Raw genomic sequence first — 12,434 nt, forward strand, 5'->3', positions numbered from 1 at the left:
TGGACTTTAGAAAGATGGTAACGATAACCCTATAAGCAAAACAGAAAAAGAGACTCAGATGTATGGAACAGACTTGTGGACTCTGGGAGAAGGCGAGGGTGGGATGTTTCAGGAGAACAGCATTGAAACATGTGTATTATCTAGGGTGAAACGGATAACCAGCTCAGGTTGGGTACATGAGACAAGTGCTCGGGCCTGGTGCACTGGGAAGACCCAGAGGGATCGGGTGGAGAGGGAGGTGGGAGGGGGGACTGGGATGGGGAATACATGTAAATCCATGGCTAATTCATATCAATGTATAACAAAAACTACTGTAATGATGTAAAGTAATTAGCCTCCAACTAATAAAAATTAAAAAAAAAAAAAAGACACTGCTTCCAATAGTATCAGAAAATATCAATTACCTATAAAATGTATGTCATATACATTTATTACAATATAAATATAATTATAATATACAATAAACATCAGCAAGCTAGGAAATTTTGCAATATTATTAAGAAACACTAATTGAGAACTACATAAATAGATAACCATAATACAGTCAGAGTTAGACATTGTAACACAAAGAAGTAAATTTTGAATTAAAGGTTCAATGATATTCTCATCAATTTCCACAGTTTTTCAAAGTTCATGATAAAATGATTATAAAAATTATATGGAAGATAAAGGGCCAAAAAGAGCTTGTCAATTATTGAATAAAGATAAGCAAGGAGGAAAATCTTGCCCTAAGATACATAAGGATTAATTATGAACCTTAGTAATTAAAAAAGTATAGTATTAATGCAGTGACAGATAAACTGATTAAAAAAAAACAAAAACAGAAGAGACCTATTCATACTGGCAGCATGTCAGATCAGTGAGGGGAAAAGGATTTATTCAAAAACTAGCATTGATAAAATCAGTGTCTACAGAAAAAGATGAAATTTTATTCACGTGTCATGTCACACAAAAACCAAATCCCAGTAGAATCAGGAATTTAAAACAAAAAATCAAAAATTCTTTATAGGAAAAGCAGTTTAATACCTTATTTAAAGGGACTTCCCTGGTGCTCCAATGGCTAAAACTCTGAGCTCCTGATGCAGGAGGCCTGAGTTTGATCTCTGGTCAGGGAATTAGATCCTATATGCAGTAACTAAGAGCTCACATGCTGCAACTAAAAAGACCCCTAATGCTGCAATTAAGATCTGGTACAGCCAAATAAATAAATAAAAATAAATATTTTGAAAACCTTTTATATACCAGGATAGGGAAAAATTCTAAGCAAAAACAAAGTTCTTAATTAAATATAGTTGAAAATATTGAAAATATGAATGATAATATTAAAACCTTTTGAATATCAAAAGACATCTAATACTCTGAAAAAAGTTACAAACTGGAAGAATATAGCTACAGTTCACATCATTGATGAAGAATTAGTGTCAGAATATTTTAAGCTCTCCTAGAAATTAAGTAAGAAAAACCCCACCAACAATCCAGTAGGGAAATGGGCAAAATGTATGAATAGGCATTTCATAGAAAGATGAAACACGTATGGGTAATGAACATGAAGAGAAACTACACCCTTTGTGATAAGGGGCATGTAAATCAAAACCACAGTAAGATTCCATTTTACACTGACTGCATTGTAAAGATGAAAAAGTACGACCATGTCAACTGTTAGAAAAAAGGACAGGTGTTTAGATACACAAAGTCCCTTACACATCGCTAATAAGCTTCAAAAACGGTGTAAACACTTGGCAAAACATGCTGTTATCTCCTAAAATGAACGTTCACATTTTTTTATACCATTAAACCACGACCGCTCCTTCCCACACACACATAGACACTTGCACAGGCCCACCAAGAGCCATATACAGGCCATGTTAATAACAAAACTACTTGCAACAGAAAAATCTAGAAACAATTCAAGTCACACCAAGAGTGGATAAACAAAGTTTACTCTGTCAATGAAATCATATAACAAAGAAAAAAAAGTAAAAGTGTTAGTTGCTCAGTCGTGTCTGACTTTTTGCAACCCTCTGGACTATAGCCCTCCAGGCTTCTCTGTCCACGGAATTCTCTAGGCAAGAATACCGGAGTGAGAAGCCATTCCCTTCTCCAAACACCAATTAACTAAGGCAACACTCAGAAATACGAGTGTATCTTAGAAATATAAAATAAGGAGAGTCTAAGTACTATAATATTCCATTGGTAAGATCCTCCTTCTGCATAGGTAAATATATTTAAACATTTTAAAGAGTATATATAAATGTAATAAAACTACAGGAGAGATAAAGAATGATAATAATGATGGACAAAAAACTGAGAGCAGGATGAAATGTGGGAAAGATCATATAGTTAGATATAGATTATGTCTTAAATTTTGTCTTAATGGTGATTTCATACATGCTGTGCTTGGCTAAGTCATTGCAGTTGTGTCAACTCTTTGCGACCCTATGGACTGTAGCCTGCCAGGCTCCTCTATTCATGGGAATTCTCCAGGCAAGAATACTGGAGTGGGTTGCCACACCTCCTCCATGGGATCTCCCCAACCCAGGATCAAACCCACATCTCTTGTGTCTCCTGCATTGGCAGGGGGTTCTTTACCTCTAGCGGCACCTAGGAAGCCTGGTGAGTTCATGTACTGGGGCTTAGAACATTATTAAAACAAACTAATCAGAAAAATAAACAACCAAAATGTGCTTACGTATAAGTCAGTTACTAAGGTTGTTGTAAGAATTATGATAAATTCAATTCCAATTTCTCAACACTGAGAAAGAAAACTACAACTGATCATGTCATCCCTCTGCTCAAAATCACCAAGAATTCAGAGCTGACTTGGAGAAAAGGCAACTTCCTTAAAGCCAAATCCTTACGATAGAATATATAACACTTTTATTATCTGGCCCACTACCAATTGCAATATTTTGAAATTCTCTGAGTAAAAGAGAATTATCAATCCTCTTGACTAAAACTTCCTTTGTTCCCTTAAAACATATGTGGACAAGTGAGAGCTTTGCATATTTCCATATATGAAATATCACTAGAGCTGGGACTTCTGTTTCCAGGAACAGTAAATTAGGTAACTTCAGCCAGTCTTCTACTAAGGATATATAAAAATACTAGATGAAATATGAAAACATCTAATAAATCATAAGAGAGAAAACCAGACTATGAATAATTACCAGGCCAAAACTGAGAACAAATCAAGGTCTTGGAGGTTAAGTCTGGTTTTGTTTTTTTTTTTTTCCCCCTGAAAGCATTGAGTAATTCAGAAGAAGCACTGACCAAAATGAGCTAACATATATAGCTGACTCATTTTGCTGTAAAGTAGAAACTAACACAATATTCTAAAGCAACTATATGCCAATAAAATTAATTTTAAAACTTCTATAAGACTGAAAAATAATAAATAAATAAAATAAACATGTGAAACATAACTATCACTATGCTAAAGGTCAGCTGGTGTATCACAGGGCAAAGTGTCCAAAAACAACCCAGCTCTGCTGATACACAAAATAAAGAGTTTGATAACTCCTCCAAATTTTAACCTGGCATAACTGAAGTATGGAGACACAGAGTATAAAACTGAATAAACTAGTTTTCAGATTGACTTCCATTCTTAGTTTCTCACCTACATAATACAAAGAACCTCAAGCCTTGAATTTGGATTTATGTGGTCTTGAGGCAGAAGTGCCCCACTGTATTTGGAAGAAGTAAAGAAATATCCTCTCTGTAAGAATGTAGCATTTTTCTAGGCCACAAGTTACCTACATATAGTTTTTTAATATAAGAGTCAGCACATAATCTATGATAAGAAAGCACCCAGAGGAAACAAGATACTATGTGTAACATCCAGTACAAATAACAGACAACAAAAACCAAAGACTTATTGACAAATACACACTATTGATACTATGTATAAAACAGGTAACTAATGAGAACATAATATGCAGCACAGGGAACACTGCTAAACGCACTGTGGTGATCTGAACCAGAAGGAAGTCCAAAACAAAGGGGATATGTAAACATATACAGCTGATTCATTTTCTGTAAAGTGGAAACTAACACAACATTGTAAAGAAATTATACTCCAATAAAATTAATTTTTAAAATTCCTATAAGATTGAAAAAGAATACATAAATAGAATAAACATGTGAAACATGCTATCACCATGCTAAAGGTCAGCTGGAAAAAAAAAAAAGACTCCAGGCACCGAATTACTAGTCACCAATTACAACATAATTATATTTATTTTATTGAAACAAATGATAAGCCTGGGAACACAATCTAAAAACAGAATATCTGAAACAGAACCAAATATAAGCTCTAGAAAACTAAAAAATACAATAACTGAAACGAAAAGCTCAATGAGTGAGTTTGTAAACAGATTAAACACAGACAAAGAGAGAAGTAGTAAACTGGAAGGTAGGTCAGAATAAATTATCCAGAATGTAATACTGAGATACAAAAAAGAAGGGAAATATAAAAAAGAAGATATGAAATATATTTGGTACAGTAAAGAAAAAGGACTAATACACTTATAATTGAATCCCCAGGAAAGGAGGATGAAGAACATAGTGATAAGGACAATATTTGAAAAAGCAATTGAGAATCTGCCAAAAATGGTGGAAAACATTGATCCAGAGACTCAGAAAGATTCATGAATACCAAGCACAATCAGTTCAGCTCAGTGGCTCAGTCGTGTCTGACTCTTTGCAACCCCATGGACTGCAGCAGGCCAGGACTCCCAGTCCATCACCAACTCCTGGAGTTTACTCAAACTCATATCCAAGCACAATAAATTATCATAAATTCAAATCTATACATACATCATAGTCAAAGTATAAGATGTTTTCATATTAAGTACTACATATAATCTTTTATGAATCTGCCTGCAATGCAGGAGACCCTGGTTTGATCCCTGGGTCAGGAAGATCCCCTGGAGAAGGGATAGGCTACCTACTCCAATATTCTTGGGCTTCCCTGGTAGCTCAGATCATAAAGAATGCGCCTGTGATGTGGGAGACCTGCGTTTGATCCCTGGGTTGGGAAGATCCCCTGGAGAAGGAAAGGCTACCCACTCCAGTATTCTTCCCTGGAGAATTCCACAGACAGAGGAGCCTGACAGGCTACAGTCCATGGGGTTGCAAAGAGTCAGTCACGACTAAACGGCTTTCACTTTCACTATGATATTTTAAGAAGATAATTCATTAAAGAAGACCACTGAACAGACTTCTTAATAGCAATAACAAAACCAGGAAATCAACAGAATAATACTTCGTGGTTCTTCAGGACGAAAGGTAGCAGCTTAGAACCCTATATTCATAAAATCATCTTTCAAGAATGAGAACTAAATCAAGATGTCTTTACATTTAAATGAAAGAATTTGTTACTGGCAGATCTGTATTTAATTCAAGATAAAAATGGGGAAAAAAGCATAATGGAAACCAATATGAAGGAGAATATGTATATATATGTAGAATATGTGTGAATATATAAAAACATGTATATATGAATCACCTTGCTGTATACCAGAAACTAATACAATGCTATAAGTCAACTACACTCCAACTTTTCTTTTTTAAGGGCAGGATAACAGTCATTTCATAAGACGGAATCCAAATGGCTTATGCATTTGAATATATTTTTGACCTAATTACCAACAGAAAAATGAGATGAAAAACCACAATATGAGACACTGTCTTACAAAATGCTATGCTGAAGAATGAATGGCTCAAATGAAAAAGACTGATGTATCCAAGTGTCAGGTAGGGTGGGAAGTTACATTTTAACTGGTAGTAAGGGTACAGGGCAACAGACACTCTCAGGGCTGCTGGTGGAAGCCCAGACCAGAAAAAACATTTTGGACGACAGAAAAAACATTCTGGACGACTGACAGTTCTATTACAGGAAGATTTAGTACCCTGCAATTTTACTCCTGGGGACCAGGACACATATACAAGAACTTTCAAAGCAACATTCTTCATAATAGCCGAAATTGAGGAGAAATGTCAACCAACAGGAGAACAGATTAAGAAAAATTGTGGTGTATTCATATAATGGAATGCTTTACCACACAGCAATGAAAATGAATAGTTACCGCTATCGCCAGCTGCAACAAGGATGGATCTCACAGATGCAATATTGAAGTAAATCAATCTGTATCCCATTTATGTGAGTTTAAAAACAGGAAAGATGTCAGGAGATAGGGATTAATAAATGTAAGGTATCAAGTCAAAATCATAATTACCTCTAGGAGCTAAAGATGGGGCCACAGTTGGGGAAGGTTTTGCTGGAAGGCTGGCAATAGAATATATCTTGATTTTGGTGATAGTTACATGGATGTTTGCTTTACAAAAATTCATTTTAATGTACACTGTAATTCTGTGTAATTTTCTGAGTTATAATTTAGGATAAAGAGTTTTAAACATGGTACTTAATTATTATTTATGCTCCAATGACTCATGCGCAACTCTTGGAAATTTTTCACTTAACTTTTACTCTTATGAGATTATTTAATATTGAAGAAATTAAAAAATATTTATTGCCACACACGTGATATAGATATTGGAAAATATTTAATGATACACATATGAAAATGAGGTGATCATTATGTACTGAAAAAAAATTTGAGGAAATGTACTGTTATCATAAAACCAACATTTATTAGCCATAATGATATAAATACTCATTGCTGCTGTAATTACAAATTAGAAGATAACTCTATTGGAACAACTGAAGGAGGCAAAGTGGAGCAGAGGGCTGAATAATGTTCATCTGAAAAATATCAGGTGACAAGTAAATACTGTGTACAACTAAGGAGTCCAAAGAGTGATAAAACATAAATTTAAACTTAAAAGAAATACTAAATCTGAAAGAGCTTAGTTATCTCTGAGCAGTAAGACTGGAAAAAATTGTAAGGGGTTAAATATTTGGTAGTAAGCATTGAAGTTCCAATACACTGGCCATCTGGTGCGAAGAGCTGACTCATTGGAAAAGGCCTTGATGCTGGGGAAGATTGAAGGGAAAAGGAAAATGGCGCAGCAGAGAATGAGATGGTTAGATAGCATCACCAACGCAATGGACATGAGTTTGAGCAAACTCAGCGAGATAGTAAAGAACAGGAAGCCTGGTGTGCTGCAGTTCATGGGGATGCAAAGAGTCAAACACAACTTAACAACTGAACAACAGCATTTTGCTACTGATGTGTATGTTCATATGTTGCTTTCTGGAGCAGTACTATCTTCTCGATTACTACATGGATCTGCTCCACCCCCCAGTGAGTGTTGAATGAGGTGTCTCTTCCATGTAACAACAATGCGCCTATGTGTACATGATTTTCATTTATCCTGATCAGCATTATTGTACCTTTCCAATCTGACAACTGTTATCTTTTTTTGGTTCTAGGAAGTTTTTACTTCTTCATTTAATTCTGAAAAATTGCACATATACAAAGCACATAGGATGTATACATTCAATACAAAGAATAACAAATCAATATTTATGTTCAACTGAGCTCAACTGGGTAAGTCTTCTGCTCCATGTGGTTTCATTGGAGTCACGTACGTGACTGCGTTTAGCTGAGAACCCTAGTGGGAAGAATCTCTGAAAAAGTATCACTTCCATGTCCATTAGAGCTGAAATTTGCGGCTCAGATGATACAGAATCTGCCTGTAATGCAGAAGACCTGGGTTTGATCCTGGGTCAGGAAGATCCCCTGGAGAAGGGAATGGCAACCCACTCCAGGATTCTTGCCCAGAGAATTCCCATGGGGTCACAAAGAGTTGGACATGACTGAGCAACTAATACACACACACACACACACACACACACACCTATTCCTTCAGCTGGACTTTTCGAGGAGCTGGCAGCTGGATGGGCCTCATTCCCCTCAGAGGAGCTGAACTTCTTACTTAGTGTTCCAGAGCTCCAAAATACTGAGGTGCAGAAGCTCCCAGGCTTCTTATGGGTTGGTTCTTTAACTGGCTTGGTCATTTACATATATGTCACAGGTTAAAAAGAGTTTAAAGGCCAGCTCAGATCAAGAGAAAGGAGAATAGAAGACTCCATTCTTGATGGGAGAAAGAGAATGTGTGTAAACAGCTGGGAGATATTTCTGGTAGTTACCTTAAAAAAAAAAAAAATCTACCACCATTCTCCCTCTGCTACCTTCTCTTTATCAAGTAAAGCCAGAGGCCAGCCCAGATTCACTAAGAGAAGCAGCATGAATGGGCAGTAAAAGAAGGAAAGGTAATGTGAACTTCAGCATCAAAGGAAAGTCCACCAGAATCACAGACTGTGATCATCACTTTAAAGCAAACAAATGGAGTGATGAGATAGGAGGGTTCCAACAGGCTAACTCAGACAGGTTGGCCGGAGAAGGGCTCTGAGTGCTGGGGGATGAAAATAAATCACTCACTTCCAGTAGGAGAGATTCTGAGCAAAAAGAACAGATCAATAAAGTAGCCTTTAGAGAAGTTCAGGGGAGACAAGAGAGGAACTTTGAATGGGGTTGTGATAGAGGAACCTGGTGGGCTACATACAGTCCATGGGGTCGAAGAGTCGGACATGACTGAGCAGCTAGCACTTTCACCTTCAGGGCAGACGAAATGATAGAAACAGAATGAGGACACATACACAGGGTCTGAGGAAGAAAGGAATGCCCAAGAACTACGCTTAGTTTTCTGTTTTAAGGATTGGCATAGATGAGATGCCACTTGCTGAGATAAGAAATGCTGTTTGCTGGTGGAGAGGGAGGTGGGAGGGGGGACCGGGATGGGGAATACATGTAAATCCATGGCTAATTCATTTCAATGTATGACAAAAACCACTGCAATGATGTAAAGTAATTAGCCTCCAACTAATAAAAATAAATGGAAAAAAAACTAGAAAAAAAAAAGAAATGCTGTTTGCTTTCTTTCTTGTTTTATTTTTAATTTGCCTTGTGAGATGGAAAAGCTGGACTTGAGATCATAAATTTACTTTTGAAAATGCTGAGTCTGAGGGGTCTTTGAAACACTGGGGTGGAAATGTCCAGTAAGCTACTAGTTGCATGACTATGAAGCCACAAAGAATGTCCAGTGGGGATATTAATTTTAGAGTAGTCTTCAGAAAGTGAAGTGAAAGTCACTCAGTCATGTCCAACTCTTTGCGACCTTGTAAACTATACAGTCCATGGAATTCTCCAGGCGAGAATACTGGAGTGGCTAGCCTTCCCCTCTTCCAGGGGATCTTCCCAACCCAGGGATTGAACCCAGGTCTCCCGCATTGCAGGCAGATTCTTTACCAGTTGAACCACAGGGAAGCCCAAGAATACTGGGGTGGGTAGCCTATCCCTTCTCCAGTGGATCTTCCCAACCCAGGAATTGAACCAGGGTCTCCTGAATTGCAGGTGGATTCTTTACCAACTGAGCTATGAAGGGGAGTCTTCAGAATATAGATGTAATTGACAAAAGTCTGGACAAGTCACTCCCAACATTTAAGACACTTCAATCATTATCTTGACAAGTACCTACAATAACCTGCATTGTTCTGTGAAAATACAGCAACGGGTAAAAGATGTAACTTTCCACACACTCAATGATTTTCTCTCTGTCTCAACTGGATTACAATTATTAGCCTTCTATCACTGGTTTTAACACTCTGGGTCTCTTGTTTGTTTACTATGTTTTAAACAAGGTCCTAGTATTGCAAAATTACTGAAAAGACAGGCATGACAATAATCCTGAATCAGGCTGTCTATCCACAGCACCATAAAGGAACTCAGAAGGCTTACTGGTCATCTCATACCCAAGAGCCCAAGGTAACGGTTGGTTGAAGGTGTCATAATGTAAAGAGTATGGTGTTCAACTACGAAAGGCATGAAGAAGGCTGAGATGACCCCACATGCAATCATAGATAAGACCAAAATGTCATCTCATATCTGGCTGACTTTAGTGGATAATGGATTGACAATTTAGAAAAATAAAGAAGTTAGTTCCCTACATATTTTCGGGTTGTGCATGCTCAGTTGTGTCCAACTCTTTGCAACCCCTTGGACCGTAGCAGACCAGATTCTTCTGTCTCTGCGATTTACCATGCAAGAATACTGGAGCAGGTTGCCATTTCCTTCTCCATGGGGGTCTTTCCGACCCAGGGATTGAATCATGTCTCTTGCATCTCCTGCAGTGGCAGGTGGATTTTTTTTTTTTTAATCACTGAGCCACCTGTGAAGCCCTCCCCACACATTACACAAAGTCAATTCCAGAGAGCTTAAATACAAAATATTTCAATATAAAAACCTAAAAATGTTAAGAAATGGTTACTTAATTTTAGAACAGATAGATTTAAGAACATCAGAAAGGCAAGAAGTCAAAAGGGAAATAGTTGATAGATTGGAGCCTCTGTAAATTGAATGCTTCTTCATTAAGATACAAGCACACACAAAAATTACAAGACAAAAGGGGAGGGAAATTTACAACATGACACAAAGAAGCTAATATAAAAGTATATTAAGTGCTTAAAAGTCAGTAAAGTAACAGACAGCCCTCCTTGTATAAGAAAATAAAATAAGTGAAGAGAATTCCAAAAAATCAGCAAACCATCAAAACACAAAACTTGCTCAACCTCATTAGGAACCAAAACTGTAAACACAGAACAATTAGAAACCATTTTGCCTGCTTAAAACTCTTTTTGTGTTAAAGAGGCACTTCCCACTGTTTCACAAAATATCTGACTTGGACTCTGGTCCTGAAAAGATAAACCACATAGAACAAACTCATCATCATCAAACAATGCTTTCTGCATCTAGCTGGACTCTGCCTTTGCAATTCTGAGAATTGACAGAATAATAATCATGAATTGCACCAGACTAGCACACAAAATTAAGTTTATACATAATAATACGTGCTATTGTTGTTGTTATTATTCACTAAGTTGCTTCTGACTCTGTGTGACCCCACCGACTGCAGCACTCCAGACTCCTCTGTCCCTCACTCTCTCCCAGAGTTCGCTCAAATCCATGTCCATTGTGTTGGTGATGCTATCTAACCACCTCATCCTCTGGTGCTCCTTTCTCTTTTTGCCTTCCCCTTTTCACAGCATCAGTCTTTTTCAATCACTTAAATAAGATTAGCACCTGTACAGAAAAAAATCTGGCAAGATATAGCCCAGAATAATATTTTCATAGGTTCACTCTGGTCATGAACTGCTTTTTCCTTACTTTTTGCTGATTAATGACTTCCTACTTTTAAAGATCAATGCTGTAAGGGCAATTTTCTTCCATTACAAATATTCACACATATTTTAAGTATCCCCTGATCATAGGCCATACAGACATACTTACTCTCCCAGGAAAACAATCTCAATGTTGATCTCCCCTGATTTGTGGCGGAGAAAGTTCCTCAGGAAAGCTGTCACACTGTCCACGGTGATGTTCCCACACACCACAATGAACCTAGAAAGTAAGAACAGGTGGGGTGGGTCATCCCAGGAACAGGAGTATCTTCCAGTCTAGATTTAGAGATGAACTCTTAGCTTAGACAGCATATTAAAGAGCAGAGGCATTCCTTTGTTGACAAAGGTTCATCTAGTCAAGGTTATGGTTTTTCCAGTGGTCACTTAAGGATGTGAGAGTTGGTCTATAGAGAAAGCTGAGTGCTGAAGAAATGATGCTTTTGAACTGTGGTGTTGGAGAAGACTCTTGAGAGTCCCTTGGACTGCAAGGAGATCTAACCAGTCCATCCTAAAGGAAATCAGTCCTGAATATTCATTGGAAGGACTGATACTGAAGCTGAAACTCCAGTACTGTGGCCACCTGATGCGAAGAACTGACTCATTGGAAAAGACCCTGATGCTGGAAAAGATTGAAGGCAGGAGGAAAAGGGGATGACAGAGGATGACATGGTTGGATGGCATCACCAACTCAATTGACATGAGTTTGAGTAAACTCTGGGAGTTGGTGATAGACAGGGAGGCCTGGTGTGCTGCGGTCCATGGGGTCGCAGAGAGTCGGACATGACTGAGCGACTGAACAGAACTGAACTTAGCTTAAATTTAGTTTCAAATAAAGCTGGTATTTGTTCCACCCAGATTTTAAATTTAAAGACACCAAGGACTGCATCTCTAATATACAAAAACAGCCTCAGATTCTGTAGGGAATGATTCTACACTTTGAATAGCACCTAACGTTTTAGGCATATGAGGACAACTACTGCAACTGCTAGATTTTTCTTGCTTATTTATAGCCTATGATGGACTGGCACGTGTGTTCATTATACTTGATTTTCCACTTGACTCCTGATTAGCTGGTGTAGTCTTTTTTCACTGACAAACAACTGATCATTGGAAAGACTGACTAATTTTCCCAGTCACATACTATGGTTGAGCAGCACCAGAATCCAGGTTATTTTGGTTTATCTTTTGTATCTAAAATTACCCAGTAGTCGCAAAAAAAGTGAGTCCAGTGGAG

At 37.6% G+C, this 12,434-nt stretch overlaps 1 protein-coding gene across 1 annotated transcript in view; it reads right to left on the reverse strand.

Annotated features, from left to right (window-relative positions):
* The window catches only part of KCNU1 (potassium calcium-activated channel subfamily U member 1), a 139,447-nt gene that overhangs the window by 98,728 nt on the left and 28,285 nt on the right, over positions 1-12,434 (reverse strand). Inside the window, exon 10 of the mRNA XM_070459899.1 lies at positions 11,310-11,420. Within this exon, the coding sequence (XP_070316000.1) occupies positions 11,310-11,420 (111 nt within the window). The remainder of the gene's footprint in view (positions 1-11,309; positions 11,421-12,434) is intronic.

The sequence above is a fragment of the Odocoileus virginianus genome, chromosome 32, assembly GCF_023699985.2.
Source record: "Odocoileus virginianus isolate 20LAN1187 ecotype Illinois chromosome 32, Ovbor_1.2, whole genome shotgun sequence".
In the NCBI taxonomy this organism is placed as follows: domain Eukaryota; kingdom Metazoa; phylum Chordata; class Mammalia; order Artiodactyla; family Cervidae; genus Odocoileus; species Odocoileus virginianus.